The sequence below is a fragment of the Dioscorea cayenensis genome, chromosome 5 (assembly GCF_009730915.1).
Source record: "Dioscorea cayenensis subsp. rotundata cultivar TDr96_F1 chromosome 5, TDr96_F1_v2_PseudoChromosome.rev07_lg8_w22 25.fasta, whole genome shotgun sequence".
Classification (NCBI taxonomy): domain Eukaryota; kingdom Viridiplantae; phylum Streptophyta; class Magnoliopsida; order Dioscoreales; family Dioscoreaceae; genus Dioscorea; species Dioscorea cayenensis.
In genome coordinates this window covers 6,963,000-6,984,518 of record NC_052475.1, presented here as the reverse complement: position 1 = coordinate 6,984,518, position 21,519 = coordinate 6,963,000, and the positions used below count along the sequence as shown (strand labels likewise).

The window sequence follows — 21,519 nt, the reverse complement described above, 5'->3', positions numbered from 1 at the left end:
AAGTAGACATGTATTAACAAACCTAGAAAATAAGAAAATTTGCATATTTAATTCGGTTCATACAAACAATCATAAAAAAAAATAAAACAAAATAAATTAAAACAAAAATCACAAAATAAACAGACCTGGATTACACTACTAACAATGCAAATCAAACACATTACAAAAGAAATTTTTTTTTCTGAATTATATAGATGCCTCCTAATAGCTTGTTGGATCTGCATTTATTAAAATTATAGCGTAACACATCAATCTCAGACAATATGAAAACCTAACCAAATTTAATGGAAAAAATGAGATATTTTACTAATTGATCTAAAAATTGGTACTACTAGGGAAAAATCAAACAAATCACCAATTCCATTGAGATAAAACAAAATCCATCTGAAGTAACTTATTTTAACATGAAAATTGATCGAAAATGAAGGAAAAAAAAGAAAGAAAACACACACAAAAAAAGAATTTTCAATGAAAAACGAACCTGATTTCGGAGATCGTCATTCCAACCGTGGGCAAATCAAAGGATTGGTTTAGCTTTCTCCGACCAATATACGACAGAAAGGAAGCAAGAATGGAGAGAGTCGAGAGATGCATTTCTTGAGAGCTAGAATGAGTGGGTTGTTGATAGAGTGTTTGCATGCATAACCCTATACTGTAAGCGTACAGGTCGTCAAGTAATTGAAAGGTGAGAGAACATGTTATTGTATTTGTAGGGATTGTAGAACACTAGTACTAACCCTATGTTCACAATTTAGCCTAAAATCAAAAGGGAACGTGCTAAATTCTAAGAAACTAAGGGGAAAAACAACTAGTAGACTAAAGAAGCAAAAAGAAGAGTGATTGAATCAAAGGATGTGACAGGTGCCCGAATAAGACTTTGCTTGGATTAAAGAAAGGTAATTGAACTTACTAAGAATTGGATCTAAAGCTTGTTGGAACCAAAAAAACCAAAATTACACCATGTGCTCTCTCAAGACTCCTTAGTGTCTAATCCTATGCTTAGGTTTGAAGTGAATCTCTCCTACTCCTATCCTCGCATGATTGCAATGAGTTCTAGGGTTTTCATATCAAGAATCGGGGGGTTGCCCTTGAAAAATTTCACTCGAAAGGTATATGGCAGCCTTATTATCTTTAGCGAGCATCAATGATACCTATTCATCTATGTGTGATCTTCTCATAAGGATCTCTCAATACACAAGTGAAATCAACATGGAAGTGTCACTCTCGTTACGCAAAACCAACATCTAACAACATAAATGAATCCAATAAACCAAAGACAATTCAAATTAAGAACATGATAAAAGTAGTGAATCCAAGCTACATCAAATCCGGACATCCCAAGGAAGTTAACCCTCCATTGGGGTCTTATTCAACACAAAGCAAAAACCACAAGAACAAAGCTCAAAACCCATGATAGAGAACCCCCTTGATGTTTGAATAACGCTTAAGATCAATTTAGATCGGTGTAATCGCCGTTGAACGTCACCTCCTCGGCTTCCACCTCTTTCCTCTTCGTCTTTTCAGGTGCTCTAAACACTAGCCGTCACTTGTTAACCCAAAAAGAGGTCAAAAGAATCAAAGAATAGCCCCTCTCTTTTCCACATGTCTTTTATACCCTAGAAATCTGATAAGTACACGGGCATGTACAAGGGCGTGTTCTCAGCTGTATATCTTGGTTGTGGAGCTCAATGCCCTCGAGAAAATGCTATCTGAGAGTTACATGGGCCAAGAAAGAAGTACATGGGTGTGTGCTTTTCCCGTGTAACAATCAGGAATTTGTTTAGCTCTGCATTAGGATTTACATGAGCATGTAACCAAATTGTGTAAAAGTATACGGTCTATAGTACACAGGCATGTACTTTTGGCCGTGTATCTCTCAGTGAGTTGGTATCTCTTGGTATCCTTAAATTATTGCAGTAGTATATCGTAGGCGTATTACTGTAGCAAACCCACTCTGGATGAGTTATTGTAGTAGTAAAATCCAGAGAAGCACATGGGCGTATCTCTCTAGAAACTTCCCATTTCTTCAATTTCGCTCCCAATTTTGTTCTCTGGCTTAAAACACATGTATTTGTTGGGATCTTATCACTCTAATAAGGGAATTGACATGCGAAAAATACATGCCAAAAAGCAGGATAACAAAATTTTAACGACAAGTAAACATGATAAAATCCTAGAGCATGGAAGACCTAGGATTAAATTCAAAATAAATAGATAAGTAAAAGTTATACCTTTCTTTTGATGATGATTCTAAACGCACCCTTGTTTCCCCGAAATCGAAAGGGACTACAAATCGTGACTCCCATCTACTATCACGTACACACGAACGCCTCTGGGAATCAAGCATGTATGCTAGTACCTCAAGAAACAACACTTGTTTCTTGGTTCAAATAGAAAGCACCCGAGATCAAGAGAAAAAGGGCTGTAGGCGCGACGACGGCGGGTTCTGGAGGTGGGATTCGACGGCGGCGGCCAAGGGAGAAGAATGGGTGGTGACTAGGGTTTCTTAAGAGACAATCTCTCAATCACTTTATTTTTTTTTCTCATATGTCCACATTAGGGTTAGAACATCTATTTATATTGAAAACCCAAAACCCTAAATAACAAAAAAACCCTTACTCCTAATCAAATTAGGAATCTCTTCTTTACTTGATTACTTAAACCATTTTAGTTAACCAAATCGATTAGATTGGATCAACACCTAATAAGACCCAACTAGAATAAGCTATTCACTCTACCTAATTTAGGTTTTTCACCAAAACCCTAAATAGGTGGTCCAATAAGTAACCAATATTGAACCTTGATCCCGGCATTCTTAGTGTACGATCCTGTAGGCCCATTTAACATTGGTAATGAGCTTAACCAATTTTAACGCTTATAAATCATAATTATTCTCTAGCAAGATAATACGATTACCCAATATTAAATGAAGGTCAATTTCGAGAATTAATGGAACCTATCGCAACCTCATACAATCCTTTGCCACTGAATATCTTAATTAGCATTAGGCATGGAGCGAGTCACCCTTATTTTAATGCTAATTAATTTCTTGATCTCTTAGTGAACTGACTAGGTCAAGTAAATGATAAATTTTATCATTTCCCTTGGGCGTGGCCACACACTACTCAGTCTTACTAATCAAGTGGCCGGTGATATTCACTCTCTCTACAGAGAGGGACAATCCCTTCACTTCATCACTCATATCTCTCAGTATGAACCGCGACATGCCCAAACATACCCGTACTTGCCACTCAGTTATGAATAACATTAAGCGTAAGTTAAAACATGTAAGGATTCATCCGAGATCTATAGTGATTTTAGGTCGAAGGATTCGAGTACAAGAATTACTTGAGAAAAACACTTATGACTTTACAACCATGTAGTGTTCTCAAGAGTGGTTCGATCCAGGTACATTGTTCCCTAAAATGTATCTTTTGATTGATATCCCATATCCTATGACCCGTAAAACAATGCCATCTCACGAAAAACATACTAGTCTTAATTTATTTTCATTCCCATGAAAATAATCGACTAGGGACATTTTAAATATTGTTCTAGTTTATGCTTCAAGGTTTTACTATCCAAATCACGCATTTGATAACTTGAGCAGAACCAATATTCAAGGATATTTTATCTTATTAACTATACATAGAAATAATAATAGATAAAATGATGTCTCATAATAATTATCCAAATAATAAGAGTTCATATAATGTATTGGAGTAGGGCTTACACTAATAGTATTTTGGCCTGGAGATACAAAAGGGAACTACTAAGTACCAAAGCATCTGAAAATCAACTTGAAAACAAGCATAATTGCATGAAATTACATGTGGGAGAAATTAATGTATAATTAACCACTTATCAGTTATCTTCTAAGATATTTAAATGGACAATGAAATTACACTTTGACCCAGGCGAATCAAAAATTTTTTAGAAGATATACGGGTAAATGCGGAAATGGGGATAGCCTGCCCGAGTTTCAATATTGGAAAATATCTTTTGATTGTGTTGTTTGTAAGGCAATAACAGGGCTAAATTGGCAGGCCTTTTTGAGTCGTGGCTCAAATGTGGGCCCAATTTCCGCTCAAATTTTTTTATATATATTTGAAAATGGATTGGCCTAGGTGAAACATTTTCTAGTTTGAAATTTGAAGATCAAGAAGTGAAAAATTTTGGATAAGAAGTGTTAAAACTAGTGTTGTATAGATTTTTATCATTAATATGACCCTAGTGACATGTTACTTGGAGATAAAAATGAACAAAATTTGCTATATATAGATATCTTTGAAATATGTAAAGATAAAACAATGTGGTTTAGTACCCTAAATGGTTTTAACCTAAAAAAATAAAAATAAAAAACACGGCACATCAAGATAGGTCAAATCTAGCTAAATCTCACTAAGTGGTTTTCGCCTTCATTACAAGAGTTCTCTCAAATTATCTCTAAAAAGTTGAAGCCCTTTTAATGATCAACAAAGAATTTGAGATGAAGAACTTCCAACTAGAAAACACCAATGTTTGTGAAATCTACTCAAAGAATCCAAAGAATATAAACTATTGCTTTACCCGTCCCCCTCCCCCCCTGGCGCACGCGCACGTGCTCAAGATGGGAGAGGAGAAACCATGTTGAGTTTGGAGATCAACTCACAAAAACTGATTTGGCGGATGCAACTTAGTGAAGAGATCTGCAATTTGCATGGCGAAATATGTTTACTCAAGATGTAAAGTCCCATAAAGGAGATGCTGACGTATAAAGTAACAAACAATTTCAATAAGTTTGGTTCGTTCATAGAAATCATCATTATGTACAATCTGAATAGCACTGCAATTGTCACACAGGATAGTTGTTGCGTGTGAAAAAGGAACACCGAAAACTTAAAATAGCCATCATAACCATACAAGCTTTGAGGTAGTATCAGCAAGAGCTCGATATTCTGCATCATTATTGGATCAGGCAACAATAGTTTGCTTTTTTACTTCTCCATAAGATAGCTGAGTGCCCTAAAACATTATATTAATCAGTGATAAATCTTCGATCAGTGGGGTCACTAGCTCAGTCAGCATTAGATTATGTTCACAATTTTAGAGGTGAGTGTGAAAAGTAATGAGGACCATAGAACTTGGCTCCCTTGACATAACGAAGAATGTGGAGTATAGCTGCACAGTGAATAGTCCAAGGAACATACATGAATTGACTGACTATATGTACTGCATAAGCTATATCAGGGTGAGTCACTGTGAGGTAAATAAGGCTTCCAACCAATTGTCGATAAAGAGTGGGATTTTCTAAAGGCTTGCCATCTAATGGTGTAAATTTTTGATTTGCTTCAAGAGGTGATGAAGTGATTCTAACATTTGTGGGCCCTACTCGAGATATAATGTGGTATTTCGACTCCTTTTTTACTACTCCATCTTGTTTCAACTTGTTTTCTTGCGTACATTTTGTGTGTAGGAGCTTTCGGAAGTGGCTGCAAGGGCTTAAATGAGAGGCCATACTTGTCTTTTCAAGGTCATTCTTGTCTTTTAAAGCCATGCTTTTCCTTTCATTCCTTTTAATTTTTCTCTTGGAGAAGAAGGAGATCTCTGTCCAATGTGTTGGGTTTTTTATTGCAGTTGCTATTTCACCTACAACGACTATGAGATCACCCATCATCGAAGGATTTTTGGGCACTTTGCTTGATCATTGGGACCTCTGAGTTGACGACGTCGCTGGGCTGCTAACAATTGGAGGAGTAGGATTGATGTCACCATCATCATCACTAATATTCACAGCTTGGGCTGACTCAACATTGTCGTCATTGTTGTTAACCTCATTTTTAGATCTCTCCCCAAATTCTGAGAATAGAGAAGTCACATAGGACCCCGTCGCACTGTCTTCCCCACATATTATCTTGAGGACCTCGTAGTTCTCTATTGGCTTATTAATGAAAAGCCTTGCAGCTGGGTGTGCCTATGACGAAACAAAAATTTGACATTGTCACATATTGCTTACGTGTGTATTTACAAAGAAAAATTACATATTACCTCAATGTACGTCAGTGCGACAATTGGATCAAGTATAATTGTTTTTGTTGCATCATCCCAACTAGCCCCGCTGAGTTCTTTTGCCTTTTTAATTTCATGCATAGCGTGCCTTAATTGTTCTATAGTGGTTTCTCCACATTTTTGGGGCTGAAATCTGTTTTGAATCTAGTATTGACAGCCACTGCAGTGAAAGCAAATGCAGCTCGTTTAAAAGACTTGTCACATTTGAAGCCTTTCATCCCTTGGTCCACAAGCAATGGAATAAGGAAATTGTCGTATTCTGGCTTCCATCTCTTATTTGGGAGTGCCACGCTTGTTGCCGGTAAGCTTTGAACAACCAACATCACTCACTCGATTATGACCCTCCATTTTGCTTAGAATTCCAATAAAGGAATAAGTTAGACAATTCAAAGGATATCAAATTTAAACTATATAGTTGCAGGTTCATACATTAAAAAAAAGAAAATATTTGAACAAAAATAAACAACATAGCCATCACATATCACAAGTAAAAAAACATCTCATGCAACAATCACACAAAACCACTATAACGAACCCACATATCGTTTTCTATTCTATCCCTTAGCTCCACCCATTGCCTATTTTCCTCCCGTTGTTCCCGTTGCGACCGACCTTGCGTTGAGACCAATTGTTCGTGTTGTGTGCTTCCTTCATTCAATATCTTATTGTTCGGGTCGACACTGGCTATATAGTTATGGATAATGCAACAAGCAAGCACTAACCTTACCTAGTGTCTTGAATGGGAAAAAAAGGTGCGAGGTTAGAATCTTGAATCTATTCTTCAGTATAGCAAATGCTCGCTCAACCTTTGATCTCAACATAGAGTGCCTAAGATTGAAAAGTTCCTTTGGATTTGTTGGAGGCCTTCCACTATGTTCCTTTAGGTGGTATCTTACGCCTCAATATGGTGCTATGAATCCATTCATAGTTGTATACCTGGCGTCTACCAAGTAATATTTTCCTATAACAAGGGATAATGTTGTATTAGGGTTCTTATAATGTTAAATAGTGGTTCAAGTTTAATTTTTCCCCACCTTCTATTATTTTGAGTCCTTCAAGTTATGGTCATGATGTTGCATCTCTTATGACGGTAAAATCATTTGCTGATCCTTCCCAACCCACTAGAACATAGGTAAACTTTAGATTAGGGTTTACCACTGCCAGTACATTTTGAGTTGGACCTTTCCGACCACGGAACCTAGGCAATTCATGCATAGGTACAGAAGCATCGATGTGCGTCCCATATAGCAGGTGCTGCCGGGGGGTGCACATAGTCATCGCGAATAGCACATATGGCACGAAGAACGTTGTTAAAATACCGGTTAATAGTTTCCCCAGAGCGAAGGAACTCAACACGCATGGTCCGATTCTTAGTGTTGTGACCAACTATATGTAGGAATATTGCTAATTGTTCTTCTACAGATATGTGTCTGCTGTCTAAAAGTAGATGCTTGTCACGCATGATGGATGCGAGATGCATAAAAGGCCCTACGTCCATCCTAGAGAGCTGACGAAGTAGTCTCGACCACTCCTTAAAATACGTTCCATATTTTTTTTCTAGTTAGGTCTCGAAATATGGAGGGTTCCTTATGCCTTGCATGCCTAGTTAAATGAGTTTCCTCAAGTAAATAGGCAACAATGATGACAATTGTTGTAAAGGCTGCTGCCAAAGGCCTCGCACAGTCATTTAGTTGCCAAGAATCCATCTACATAATGGATGAGTAAGTTATGGTCTTGAATAAGCCTTCTGGATAATTGAATTTATTGCAAGTAATGTAATTATGTGTACCAATAGCTTTATATAGCATGATATGTCATATCATGTGACATATATGAAAAGCAAGATGAAAACAAAAAAATAACAACATGATCTAAGATGCAGATTAGGGAATTTGTAAAAAAGAAACAGGGAAACACATAAATAAGTAAGAAATAGCTGAAAAAAAGGAGTATAGGTAGCATGCAAGTTAATGAAATATTATCATAAAGAAAAACATGAAGATAACAAGGTAAAAATAACAAATTATGGAAATGCAATTAAAATGAGTAAAACAACACCACATCACAAAACATAAATCCCATGAAATAAACTTGCATACATAAACACTCCTTAAGTCACCACCAAAGGAAAAAGACATGGAATGCATGATAATATATATCAACTAGCATATATGATAAGCTTTTTTTAAAAAAATTGCCCAAATCAGCTGCTAGCATACATGACAGGAAATTTTAAAAAGTAAAGGAAATAAAAACAATTAAAAAATGGATTAGTTAAAACAAAAGTTAACAAAACATAAAGATTACTATGGAAATCAAGCTAAAAAAAACTCATGACCAAAAACTTGAAACATGTACAAAGAAAATAATTTACAAATGAGGTACAATGACAAATTAGTTAGGTGGTTACAAGAAATAAATATGGATTCAAGAGAATCAACAACAAAAATAAATAAATGAATAATAACAAACAATGGAAAGAACAATTATAATGAGGAAAACAATACCACACAACAAATATTTGAACAAAAATAAGATACCTAGGGATTGGCATCATCGTCTTTCAAGGAAGAACCATTTTACATGCTGTCTCTCTTGTTCTTGATGTCAACAACAATAATGGACTAGAATAGGAAATCTCAATTTTGCAGAAGTATGCCTAGTTGTAGCAATAAATCTATACATTTGGTTCCCGCCTTGCACATGATGGTTCTTAGTTACTCTTGCATGGCAATACAATAAGAAGAAACAGGAAGGTCTAGAGAGTTTTACATTTAGTACTATTTGACCATTACAATCTACCTAGTTTATCACACTGATTTTGGCAATAGATAGTTGTTTTCATTTGAAGATTTGCGTGTTTATTGTTGCCTTAATTACTACCATAATGAATAAATAATTTACCGTGATAAAAGAAAGGATTATCTCCTTTTCAGAAGCTTTATACATTACAAACCAAAATCATCCAAGACAGAAAGAGCAAACCACAAATTAAAAATAAAAAATAAAAAATAACATTTGAAGCCTTTCCAAATGTCTGAACCGCAAAATGCATGTAAATTTCGATGAGAAAAGGCTGCAAACTAATTAGAGAATCTCAACACAAACCAACGATTCAATAGATAAGAAAGAAGACACAAGATAAGAAAGAAAAAAACTAACATTTAACAAGATAAATACATGCTAAAACAAATATAGGAAAAACCCCAAACAAAAGGGTAAAAAATTCAAGAGAATCAGTTAGAAAACCAACCAAATCATTAGCTAACTACCTGAAAGTAGATAAGAGACAACAACCAAGTTTATCAACAGCCCTGCAAGGAAAAAATGATTTAATTGATGAGAAAAAAAACAAAACAAAAAAGAAGGAATAAATCCTTGCTAATGAAGAGGAAAAAAACAATACAAACCTTCAAACAAACCAAATCTAATCCCGACTTCGTTGAAAGGGACAAATCAGTCAATATGGAGACCCAAACCTAAAACACATGGGAGAATTAAAAAAATAGCTTCCATAATCAAAATTAAACAAGTTATAAGATAGATCAGCCTTGAGAATAAGGGGGAAAAAAATCTTTGCTAACAAACTACATCCAGTGAAATTGATGGTTGTGGAAAAAGATGGGAGTAGCCTTACCATGAAAAAAACTAGTGTCGCAAGAAGATGGTGATGATCGAGAAGGTGGAAAATATGTACCATCATCAGCTAAGGAACTTCAGCAAGAGAGGAGATGTGAAGATAGAGGACAAAGCAAGAAGGAAGGAGTCTCTACAAAGAGGGAAGGAGGGTGCCCATAACCCAGCCATGTGACCCACGTGAATGATGAGAGACACTTCAGTCAAAAAGGAAAAAAGAGCTGAAGTGGACTTCTGGTCTTTTTTTAGGGAAGTCGAAGGCTGAAGTGGGAGGGATTTGGAGGTGTCAAATCGATCAGTTCAGAATTAACTTCGGTCAACCAAACACAAGGAAGTGGTTAGGAAATATCCACTCCAACCACTTCAGCCCATAATGAAGTGAAACAAACACGCCCTATGCTTCTAGAAAAGTATTAGGTTTATGTAAAGAAACAATAGAATAACAATGATAATCATGGAGATGGGAAGACAGTTGACTTACTCTCATAGAGCGATAGAGCGCTTTAAGGGTATAGAGTTAGATTGAGAGGACCTAAACTCCTGGACAAGTGGAACACAAAGTATGGGATCATCAGATAAAGATGAAAACATTTTGTGCTCCCAAAAGGTAGCATGACGTGAGACTTGTAGTCGTTTTGAAATGGCATCCCAACATAAATAGGCTCTACGTTCAAGTCTATTATTCTCATGAGGTTGATGTTGAACAAAGCATGTATAACCAAAAACAAAGTAGTATCTTATAATTGGGTGCAAAAACCATAAACTCACATATAAGGAGAAATATTACTAATGGTGGGTATAGGGATATGATTGATAGCATAGACAGTTGTGCGAATAGCTTCTCCCAAAAAACATTCAGGGCATTTTGAAGAGATAAGCAAAACACGGGCAATATCTAGGATATGCCCATGTTTGCATTCTAACAAAAAAAATTATAACATATTAACAAGATTAAGCCTTTTATTCCAAAGAATCCAAACCAAACATGACAATTTCTTGCTAAACATATCTCATATTGAATTTAATAAAATGAGAAACCCTAAATCCCAAAATGAAGTGGTCATAGGGGGTGTGTGAATGAAAGCATGTATCTTTCAAAATATTCTGATTGTGATTGCTGACGGCTAATTTTATACGAGAAAGAGAAAATAGAGGAAGAGAGAAGATGGTGAATGGTGAAAATGTAATGGAAAGGTTGGGAAAGGCTTGGAAAGTGAAAACATTATATCTATTAAGTTTTATTTTTAAATTTTTATATGTTACTTTTTTTTAACTTATATTTATTTATATATTAAATATTTAAATTTATATAAAAATCAGAATTAATCTTATATTTTATAAAAGTAGAAGAAAAAGTAAAAAATGATGGGTTATTGATGAAATTACAAAAAAACCCTATAATATATATATAAGGTTAATTACGTAATTTGCTTAACGAAGCGGTTTTGAAGTCAATATATATAACGTCAAAAAAACCCGCCCTACCTCATCTTTTTTTTTTTAAAAAAAAACACCCCGATTGGAGCAGATCGAAGCGGAAACCGCATGACAAGGTGGAGGCTGTCATCCCTATGTTCAAATCTTAGCACATGTATATGAAGATCACATGCGTTGTAAAGCTTAGCTTTCTTGTGTGTATCGGTCCTAAAACATAATTTGTGCATATCTTTTTTTAATTGCCACTTATTTTTTCCAAATGTAAGTTTTAACCTTTGGTTCTCACGGATTCCCAATAACAAAAATATGTGAAAAAAATTGAACACATTAATTCGAGAAATCCATAGTGTAAGTATTCCAATTCACATTATCTTTAATTTTCACCGTCTCCTAATAATAATCACCACTAATTACAGATAAATATCTCTAAATCTACTAATTACTATTAATTACATACAAATATAAACATATAATTACTTAGGTAACTTAAGGAACACGCTACAACCTTAATATCTATCTCTTGAGTGTGATCCCTCTTTCCCCATCAAAAAAGAAAACAATTACAAGCTGTCTATCACTTGGAAGGGTCAAGCAAGAGCAATCATTCCCCAAACGAAATAAAAAAACCCATTATATTGTAGTTGTTTCCATTGTTTTTTTAATTAAAAAAATTATTTTTATTTTTTGTAGTTATTCAATGGGTCAACATAAGAAATCAAACGTTCTGATATTTTGTGAAATTACATGAAATCATAATAAACTTCAAAACTATTAATTATAATTTATTGTTAATAATTCATAATAAGTGATTAATTATTCATCATTCAAATTGTTATGTAAGTTTTTAAAGTGATTTACAAGGCAAACGGTTTGAACAATCCATTTGATTGGCAAATGTGAGAACACAAATTGCATATCTTTGTATGGTGGGCAGATAATTGCTAAATTTTTATTTTTTTAATTTCATCAACGTAGATTGATTTATATTATATTTAGCTTTTGGAATTATTGAGACTTTTGAAGCAGAAGGCTTTCAGTCATTCCATCTCCCGTCTCTATAAGGCACCAACTCAACATTTTGTATTGAATAAAACAAATTACGCAATGCACAAACAATTCAACATTAAAAACTGATCACAGTTGTCCAGCACCAATAAATTTAGCACATGAATTCAACAATTCCTCCATTCAAACTTGTGTGCATTTCTAGATCAATAGAGAAAACGGGATTCTCATAAGCAGTTCTCTCTTTCTGGTTTTATTTTTTTATTTTTATTTCATTTGATTTTATAAATTTATAATTTACCTTTTTTTATACAAATAGATGATGAGAAACCTTTCATTTAAAAAAAATCAAAAATTTATTATGTGAGTTTTGGTATTTTATTTTGAGTCATTTCGTGTAACAAATATTATATACATGAGATTTGATGTCAATTAGATCAAGATGTTTTTTATCTATAATTTATATATATATATTAAATTATATTATTTTTTAATATTAAACAATTTATAAAAATACTAAAACTCTTAATATGCTTTAATTATACATTTCCACACACTTTCTAAACTTTTTTTTTTTAATTTTTTATATCTACTCCAATATTTTTACTATTTTAATATAATAATTAAAATACTCCTAGTAGTGATGATGGAAAAGCTAGATGATACTAAACATGAAGCAGTAGGACAAAATGAGCTCGATATAAAATTTTCATTGTTTTTTCTGTGAGGATGCCGAAAATAACTGACTTTTGTCTTTCTTATGTTTAGGATTACACCTTCAGAGTTTAGAGTCAGATCATGGGAATAAAATAGAGATAATTATATAATTTTAATTTAAATGGAATTAAAAAAATTTTAGAAGGAAGAACAGTTTAAGAATTTGATAAATTTGAAAAACATGGTTGAGTAGGAAAGATTGTCGAAATTGTCATGGGTAATTTTTTATGGACTGATTAAATAATAAACTTGGCAATAATCCCGGAACAAAAGCTAGCTCTAAGAAATTGAAAAATTATATATATATATATATATATAAACTTGGCAATAATCCCGGAACAAAGCGCGTGAGGCTGTTTCAATGACGTGGCGGGTTACTTTCACGGGCTACGCGGTGCGGTGCGCCAGAGAGAGAGAGAGAGAGAGAGAGAAAGAGCCTGTTGGCGCCGACGATCCAGCCGTGCACGATGTGACACGTGGACCCCACTCACGTGCTCAATGGTTGTCTTTTGGTCCCACTTCCTCTGGGCCCACCCTTCTTTCTCTCTCGCCCACTTGAGATTCAAATCTCCATGCAATTCTCTTCATCTCAACCGTTCGTTCCTCCACATCCTTCAAATGAATTTTAGCACGTAAAGGATTTCTTGACCACTTGGAAATGTTTTATTCTTTATTAATGTTTCTCTAAAAATTGACAGTTGGGTTTATTAACTTTATTTGTTGTTTTTAATGCATAAAAATAAATAAATAAATAAATAAAATAATGCAACATATTTGTTAATGTTTAACTTTGACTTGCAAAAAGTTTCAATTCTAGCCTTCAATTGCATTGATACATCATACATGCTTGCCATGCATGGCTGTCAACAACAAAACAAAACAAAAAAAGTTAAAGTTCAAAAGCTTAAACAAAATTATTAGTAGCTAGCTTATTTTTGAGTCAGAATTAAAATTCTATCATTTAATATTAAAATAAGATAATAATATGGTTTTCTCATCATTGCCTCAGATTTTAATTTATTATTATTTTATTGCGAAATAAATATTATTAATTTACTATATTTATTTGGAGGAGGTAGTTCCAAATTTGTATGTATTTATTTATTTATTTTTTAGATAAGGATTGCTTGTCAGTATTTTTAGAAATATTTTGTAATTAAAAATATTTTTTTGGATTTTAAAATCTCAAAAATAGAGGAAAATTAAGTTGATCAGGTTAGAAAAATAAAATAAAATAAAATAAATTAATTACTTAAAAAAAAATCACACATTGGCAAAAAAAAAAAAAGATATATATATATATATATAAATATAATTTTTCTAAAAGCTATATTGACTCTCACGGTCTCACCCACTTCTTTATTTTTTAAAAAAAAAATCCAAAAAAAATAACAGTTATATTAGTCAAATTAAAACAACACAAAATCAGACAATTACGGAGCTCTTAATGTAAAATTAAAAAAAAAATGAAAATTATTATTTAGACATCCATGCATTTGTAGAGAGAGAGAGAGAGAGAGACTAACCAAGCTATTGCAAAAAAAAGCATCTCTTAAATCTCTTTCTTTGTGAAGGTGGTGGGCACCCTTTGAGCTGTGTTCTAGCTGTCCTTCAGTTCATCCTTCTTAGCACTCATCCCTCCCTAATCACCACTACCACCCTCACCCTCTCTCCCTTCCCTTTCTCAACTAAAATCTCTCTCTCTCTCTCTTCATCTCGTCTTCTCCGATGAGATGAAGAGAACCATACTGCTTCTCATCGCCATTTTTTTCTTCTCCTTCTCCATCTCTGCTGCTGCATTCTCCACCCATGGCCTCACAGCGGCTGAGGCTGCACGGATCCGCCGCCGCCAACTCCTGGCTGTGGGTGATGGTGGCCATGTAGTCCCTCCATCTTTTGTCTTCGCCAATGATCACCAGAGAAACGCCTACATCGCCCTCCAAGCATGGAAGCAAGCCATATTCTCCGACCCCCAGAACCTCACCGGCGACTGGCAGGGACCCAACGTCTGCAGCTACTCCAATGTCTTCTGTGCGCCTCTTCCTTCCAACAAATCTCTCATCGTCGTTGCCGGCATTGACCTCAACCATGGCGACATCGCTGGATACCTTCCCGATGAACTCGGTCTCCTCACCGACCTCGCACTCTTCCACATCAACTCAAACCGGTTCTGCGGCATTGTCCCTCGCACGTTTGATAAGCTGAAGCTCCTTTTTGAGCTTGATCTCAGCAGCAATCGCTTCGTCGGGAAGTTCCCCGACGTCGTCCTCCGCCTCCCGTCCCTTAAGTTCCTCGATCTACGTTTCAATGAGTTTGAGGGCACGGTCCCCAGCGAGCTCTTCGATAGGGATCTGGACGCCATCTTCATCAACGATAATCGCTTCGTGTTTGATATCCCTAACAACCTGGGTAACTCGCCGGTTTCGGTGATCGTCCTGGCGAACAACAAGTTCCATGGCTGCGTTCCTGCTAGCATCGGCAACATGACGAGGTTGAACGAGATCCTTCTTCTCAACAATGGGCTGAAATCTTGCCTACCGCCGGAGATCGGGAGGTTGAAGAACCTCACGGTCTTCGATGTAAGCTTCAATGAATTGGTAGGACCATTGCCTGACACGATCGGAGGGATGGTAAGCTTGGAGCAGCTGGACGTGGCGCACAACCAGTTCTCTGGAGCAATCCCTAAGGCCATCTGCGAGCTTCCACGGCTGAAGAACTTCACGTACTCATTCAACTACTTCACTGGCGAGCCTCCGCAGTGCTTGAGAGTGCCCTCGTTTGACGATCGGGTCAACTGCTTGCCTGGCAGGCCGGCGCAGAGATCCCAGGCGCAGTGCAGTAGCTTCTTGTCACACCCCGTCGATTGCAACTCCTTCAAATGCGCTCCGTTCGTCCCGTCTTTGCCTCCGCCTCCACCGCCATCTCCGCCGCCTCCATCGCCGGTATTCTCTCCTCCCTCTCCTCCGGTAGTGTTACCACCCCCGGTATACTCACACCCACCACCTCCACCACCACCACCTTCTCCACCGCCGCCATCTCCATCGCCGCCACCGCCGCCATATTCATCTCCGCCACTGCCGCCAACTCCGTCCCTTCCCCAGCCATCACCATCTCCATCGCCATCACCCTGCATTCGATCTCCACCACCTCCGCCACCATCACCATCTCCACCACCTCCCCCGCTCTTCTCCCCGCCACCGCCTGTTCTCTCTTCCCCACCTCCGCATTACTCTCCACCACCACCTTCGCCATCTCCGCCACCACCTTCATCATCTCCACCACCTTCTCCAATCTATCCTTACCTCTCACCTCCACCACCCCCATCACCTTCGCCTCCACCACCGAACTCCCCTCCTCCTCCGCCACCCTGCATTGAGCCACCACCACCTCCTCCTCCGTGCGTTGAGCCACCACCACCACCTCCTTCTCCATCCCCCTCCACCTTTCGTCTATAAACCTCCACCATCTCCTTCTCCTCCACCTCCCTCATCGCCACCTTATAACTACTACTCACCTCCCCCGCCATCTCCTTCCCCTCCACCACCTTCTCCTTCTCTTCCCCCACCTTATCACTACCAATCTCCACCTCCACCTTCTCCTTCTCCTCCGCCACCTTACCACTACCAATCTCCACCTCCGCCTTCCCCTTCGCCTCCGCCTCCGTTAACTTATCACTACCAATCTCCACCTCCGCCTTCTCCGTCTCCTCCGCCACCTTATCACTACCAATCTCCACCTCCGCCTTCTCCGTCTCCTCCTCCACCTTATCACTACCAGTCTCCACCACCGCCTTCTCCGTCTCCTCCTCCACCTTATCACTACCAGTCTCCACCACCGCCTTCTCCTTCTCCTCCACCACCAACTCACTACCCATCACCGCCCCCACCCTCGCCTTCACCTCCGCCACCTTACCATTATGTATCACCGCCTCCGCCTTCTCCATCACCACCTCCAGTGCCTTGTGAGACTCCTCCCCGCCCCCCGCCTGCCCCTGTATACGAAGGTCCATTGCCACCAGTCACCGGAATCTCTTATGCTTCTCCCCCGCCACCTCCTTTCTATTGATTCTTTTGGGAGTTTCCCCCTCGTCCTGCCTAACTTCAATTAAAAAGAAGTCATCTTGCAGCCCATCCATCTACCTCTCTGCATTAATGCAATTTCTGATATTATGTTCATGGTTTGTGATGAAAAGAAAAGGGGATGGGATATGCTGATTTGGGAATGGGCAGGAGAGGTGGAGAAAGTCTTTCCAGATTTTATTCAGATTCATGGTTAATTTGATATTTGTGAATAAATTTGGATGGGTGAGAACAGAGAGAGGGATCACCATGAGAAAGAAAGAGAGGAAGAGATAGTAGATGCGGGGACATGAATGTATAGAGCTTGAGATAGTAGATCAACTGTGGTATTTATCCTTATTTTTCATATACTCTGTTTGATGTTCTTGATTATTTCTTTATATGCTTGTTTATTATCATATGAAAATGATACATTGTTCATATTTCTTGCGTCTGATCAATCTTGTGTTCATGAATAGTCTAATCTAAATATGCCCATTGCTTTCTGATGTTACCTCCAAGTTCTCCTGTGGGAGGTCCAGACTTCAGTAGTTTTTTTGTGCTACAGGGTGATGCTTGTTATCAATTTTGTTTCTGCATTGCCTTCAAGCTCTAGCAGTTTTCTCTGAGGAAGTTGTGAGTTTGTGCTATTATATTCCTTTGTGATCCATTTATTGGTTCAAGGTGTGCTATAGTTGGTGTTATGCTAAAGTCATGAATGTTTAAGAGTTAACTTTTGGTACAGTGGTGAAGCATTTTGATCTATTTCTGCTCTATATTTTATTTGCATAAAATTTTTGCTATCAATTTGCATTGTTACCGATGTTCACATGTTTGCATCAAGTTGTGTTCTGCAGTAGTTCTTGCTAGTAAGCTCTTCCAAATTCCTTAGAACCTTAACACAAAAATATATTTTGCAGATGTCTATTCTTGACTTACCTTCATATCTGTTAAGCAAATTTCTGTGTTATTATTTTTGTAGGTTGTGTTGTATGAGCTCTGGACACTAACTCAGTGTTGATTATATATAGTCTTTGAATAATTTCTTCAGCTGGTTCTCTTGTTTCTGATCTCTTCTTCACCATAGAACCTTATTTTTCCTTGCAGTTTACATTGTTAATAATGTTGCTATAACTCTAAGGCTATAACCTCATTCTTTTGAAGATGCCTTGTCTAAGATTGTTGTAAGACCTGCTGCTGTGGATTAGTAGGTGTTTGGAAACTCTTGCAGGCTAAAGTACATTATAAGCCTGGCAGAGACTAATTCAAATTAGATGCCTTAAACATTTCAATGACCAGACTGTTTGGTAGGCCAAAAAGTAGGGAGTGGAGAATGCAATGTATCTCATGCTAGTTGATGAGTTTGATTAAGGTACTGGTCCCCTTCAACACCCATCCTTTTCAATTTTACAAAGATTAAAACACTGATAGTTGCTTCTGTACTTTTGAGTACTTAATTTAAATACTTACTAACTCTTGCTTCATTGGAGGCCATCTACTGATTTTGATTAATAGTATTTTTTTTATGATGTGTGAACATTATTTGGGTCTTGGTATCTCTCTATTAAGAATTTTAGCTTGTTTTGCTGGTGATTATCATCTAGATTTTGCATCCCATGAATGCATACTAAAACTGTTATTAAGGAGGATATCATTATAGAAACCTTTGTTTGCCATTTGTGATGTGGTTGTGGTGTGCCAATGTTCACAAAAGCCCATGTTCTTGGTCCCACCATGATTGGTCCCTTTGTTTCTTTGCTAGGGCACACTACACATGCATTTTGATCACTTTTTCTTTTGCCTTTTCTCCCTTGTCTCTCTCCATCATCATCTCTTATGTCAATTATGGTGATGAAGAATATCTTATTCCAAGCCACTCATTTGCTTTGCATTCTATGGTGGAAAGCTTTAGCATTCACTAAAAAGCTCAATTAATATTATTAGAAGAAACTAGAGGTAGTGGGAGGCTTCATTAAATTTAATTTATATCTTAAAATGTGTACGGATTTGCAGTCTGAATTTGATGTCACCGGTGAGGATGTATAAGTTGAATGATCAAATTTCTGATTTTTTGATTTGTTTATATATTTTAACTATATATGCTTTTGATTTGTTTACATATTTTAACTATATATGCGGTTGGTGTATTTATTTATTATTGTTTAATTTTATCACGGTATATTTGATAGGTTTGATGACCTGAACTTTGATATATATATATACATATATATTATTAATTTGATCTTATAAAAAAAATTGAGATGATTTCAAACTTCATGTTTGTGTTTTTCGGGTGGTGGGGTTAAACTGATTTAAATCCATATTAAACATCAATATTAAAAATTGAATTATTCTCATAACAAGAATTATATTTTCTGTTCTTACAGAGATAGTAGCACACTTGTTGTAAGTTAAAGAGTATAAATTAGAGAATAAGTTGTACAATGAAAGTTCATTAAGCACTTCATTGATTGCAGTGGTCCAATGTGGAAGCTGTCAACTTAATAATACTCTTTGAAATCAGAACACTAGAGGAGTGGTTTTAAGCACTTAAAATTTAATGAATCTTTAAATGCTGTGTGACCTTCTTCATCAATCATTCCACGTGAGCGGTGTCTTTTTTCTGTTTTTGAGTGCTTTTATTACTTATTACTTATTAGTCAGTGACATAAAATATGCTCCACTGTACTGCACCCATATTTAATAACATATATATATATATATATATATATATATATTTAATAAATGGATATTTCACTTCCCCCTTCACAAGATTGATTTGCCCCATCCGAAAGTCCTCTTGTTGATATCAATTTGTCGTACATGTATAAAAATTTGTCATTGGACTCATTATGAATATGTGTTCACTTCTCCCTCACAAGAATGATTTGCATGTAAATTTCGCTTTTAATGTGTTTTAATTGATAGTTGAGTCTTTATTAGAACTCTTATGTTGAAAGTTTAAATTGTGGATGAGAGCGTAATTTTAAGAATGTGAGTAATGGTTGTGTGAGTGTGATCTAGTGCTCATTTGTGTGTGAGTTCATCTTAACTTACTCAACTAAAACTCGTATTTTTTAATAGTTTAGCCGTTCATCTTAGTTAAAAAAAATAAATAAATAATTGCTTATATAAATGTTTAACTTTGTAATCCCATTTATACACCTTGAAAGTATAGTAATTGGTGTTTTGGACTCTGGATTGAACTCTCAATCTATGATAAGTGAGGGTTACTTGGCTTGATATTATAGGTTACTTCAAATGTCATTTACAATTTTTGTCATGACATGAAAAATTATGAATTAATTTGAAATTTTTTTTTTGAAGATCTTCGCAAATCTTATAACTGAAGTAATTGTTCTATAAAATTTAAATTTTTGGATATAAGCTAGCACAATTAAGAACAAATTTTAATGGTTGCAATGTTATTATTATTATTATTATTATTATTATTATTATTATTATTATTATTAATTTTTTTCACATTTGCATAATTTAATATTTGAATAAAACAATTTGAAATCATATAAATGATTCAATACAAACACTTGTGCAGTTGAATGCGAAATATAGACCTGAACCATTTAATACGATACTATTGCACATGATATTTGAATTGGTGCATGTTATATTCAAATTGCGATGTATAGTACTAAATCTCATATGCAATAATTTAATAACAGCCCAAATATTATAGTACTAGTTCAATTTTTAAATGTAACACAAATTTTATTATTGCACTCTATATATGCATCATGAGATAGTTAAATTTTCGATCTCATGTATGGCAGTTAAGTACCTTAATTGATTTGTAATTGTTGCCATGTCAATAATTTAGACACTTCAATTAAGATTTTAAAATATTACTCCTCCGATTTTTTTTATTTATACATTTTAACTAAATCACATGGATTAAGAAAGTTAATTAATATTAGTTAATAATCTAAAATTTATAAAAAATTATATTAACGCTCCAAGATTACTTTTATTTAAAATATGCGTTAATAAATGAGTAGTTGAATATAATTTATTGAAAGCAGTACAAGTATATTAAATATAAAACATAACTTTAAGTAACTTTAAGAAAATAATATGTAATGCTTCACAAATTTTCTAAATAGATAAATAAAAAGGATAAAAAAAAATTTCTAAAATAGGACAAAGTAAAAATGGCCTGAGGGAGTGAAACGTATGCATTTAAACAATAGAGAAGTTCTATTACAATCCTCATGAAGTTGCATTTGACTATTCAAACCCTTAGAAAAAAGTCAGCGAGCTTTCTAAATCCTTTCAAAATTTATATCCCCATTTAAACCTTGATTTTTTAAAAATTAATTAAAATTTTGTGAAATTACATTTTTACCCTCTTTCTCACACATTGCTTCCTCCTCGCCTTCACTAACCTCATCAACTGCCACCAATTCTCGGTTGTCTTCTCAATCCTTTCCTCTTTCCTCTCTAACTACCATTCTGACACCTCTTTCGCCATGTACAAGCTCCTTTACATTAGTCAGTACCCATAAGGACGCCAACGACAAATCCTACTGATGCCTTTCCCAGGATCAAGACTTCGAGGACAACGTCAATGTACTCTTTTTAAGGACCACTAGGAGAATTC

At 35.9% G+C, this 21,519-nt stretch overlaps 2 protein-coding genes across 2 annotated transcripts; one reads left to right on the top strand and one right to left on the bottom strand.

Moving 5' to 3' along the window:
• Positions 1–5,173: 5,173 nt before the first annotated feature.
• Positions 5,174–6,360, bottom strand: LOC120262487. Its single transcript, XM_039270615.1, has 2 exons — positions 6,028–6,360; positions 5,174–5,953 (listed from the first exon to the last, which is right to left on the bottom strand). The coding sequence occupies exons 1-2, from the start codon at positions 6,127–6,129 to the stop codon at positions 5,684–5,686; spliced, it is 372 nt and encodes a 123-aa protein (XP_039126549.1). The 5' UTR covers positions 6,130–6,360; the 3' UTR covers positions 5,174–5,683.
• A 7,996-nt stretch (positions 6,361–14,356) lies between these two features.
• LOC120261132 (leucine-rich repeat extensin-like protein 3) lies at positions 14,357–16,954 on the top strand. Its single transcript, XM_039268864.1, has 2 exons — positions 14,357–16,239; positions 16,346–16,954. The coding sequence occupies exons 1-2, from the start codon at positions 14,577–14,579 to the stop codon at positions 16,906–16,908; spliced, it is 2,226 nt and encodes a 741-aa protein (XP_039124798.1). The 5' UTR covers positions 14,357–14,576; the 3' UTR covers positions 16,909–16,954.
• Positions 16,955–21,519: the final 4,565 nt, after the last annotated feature.

Coding starts and splice junctions, on each gene's coding strand:
- LOC120262487 (XM_039270615.1), bottom strand. CDS start 6,129: ATGCATGAAATTAAAAAGGCAAAAGAACTCAGCGGGGCTAGTTGGGAT. Junction 5,954..6,027: donor TCGCACTGACGTACATTGAG/GTAATATGTAAT, acceptor GTTTCGTCATAG/GCACACCCAGCTGCAAGGCT.
- LOC120261132 (XM_039268864.1), top strand. CDS start 14,577: ATGAAGAGAACCATACTGCTTCTCATCGCCATTTTTTTCTTCTCCTTC. Junction 16,240..16,345: donor GCCACCACCACCTCCTCCTC/CGTGCGTTGAGC, acceptor CGCCACCTTATA/ACTACTACTCACCTCCCCCG.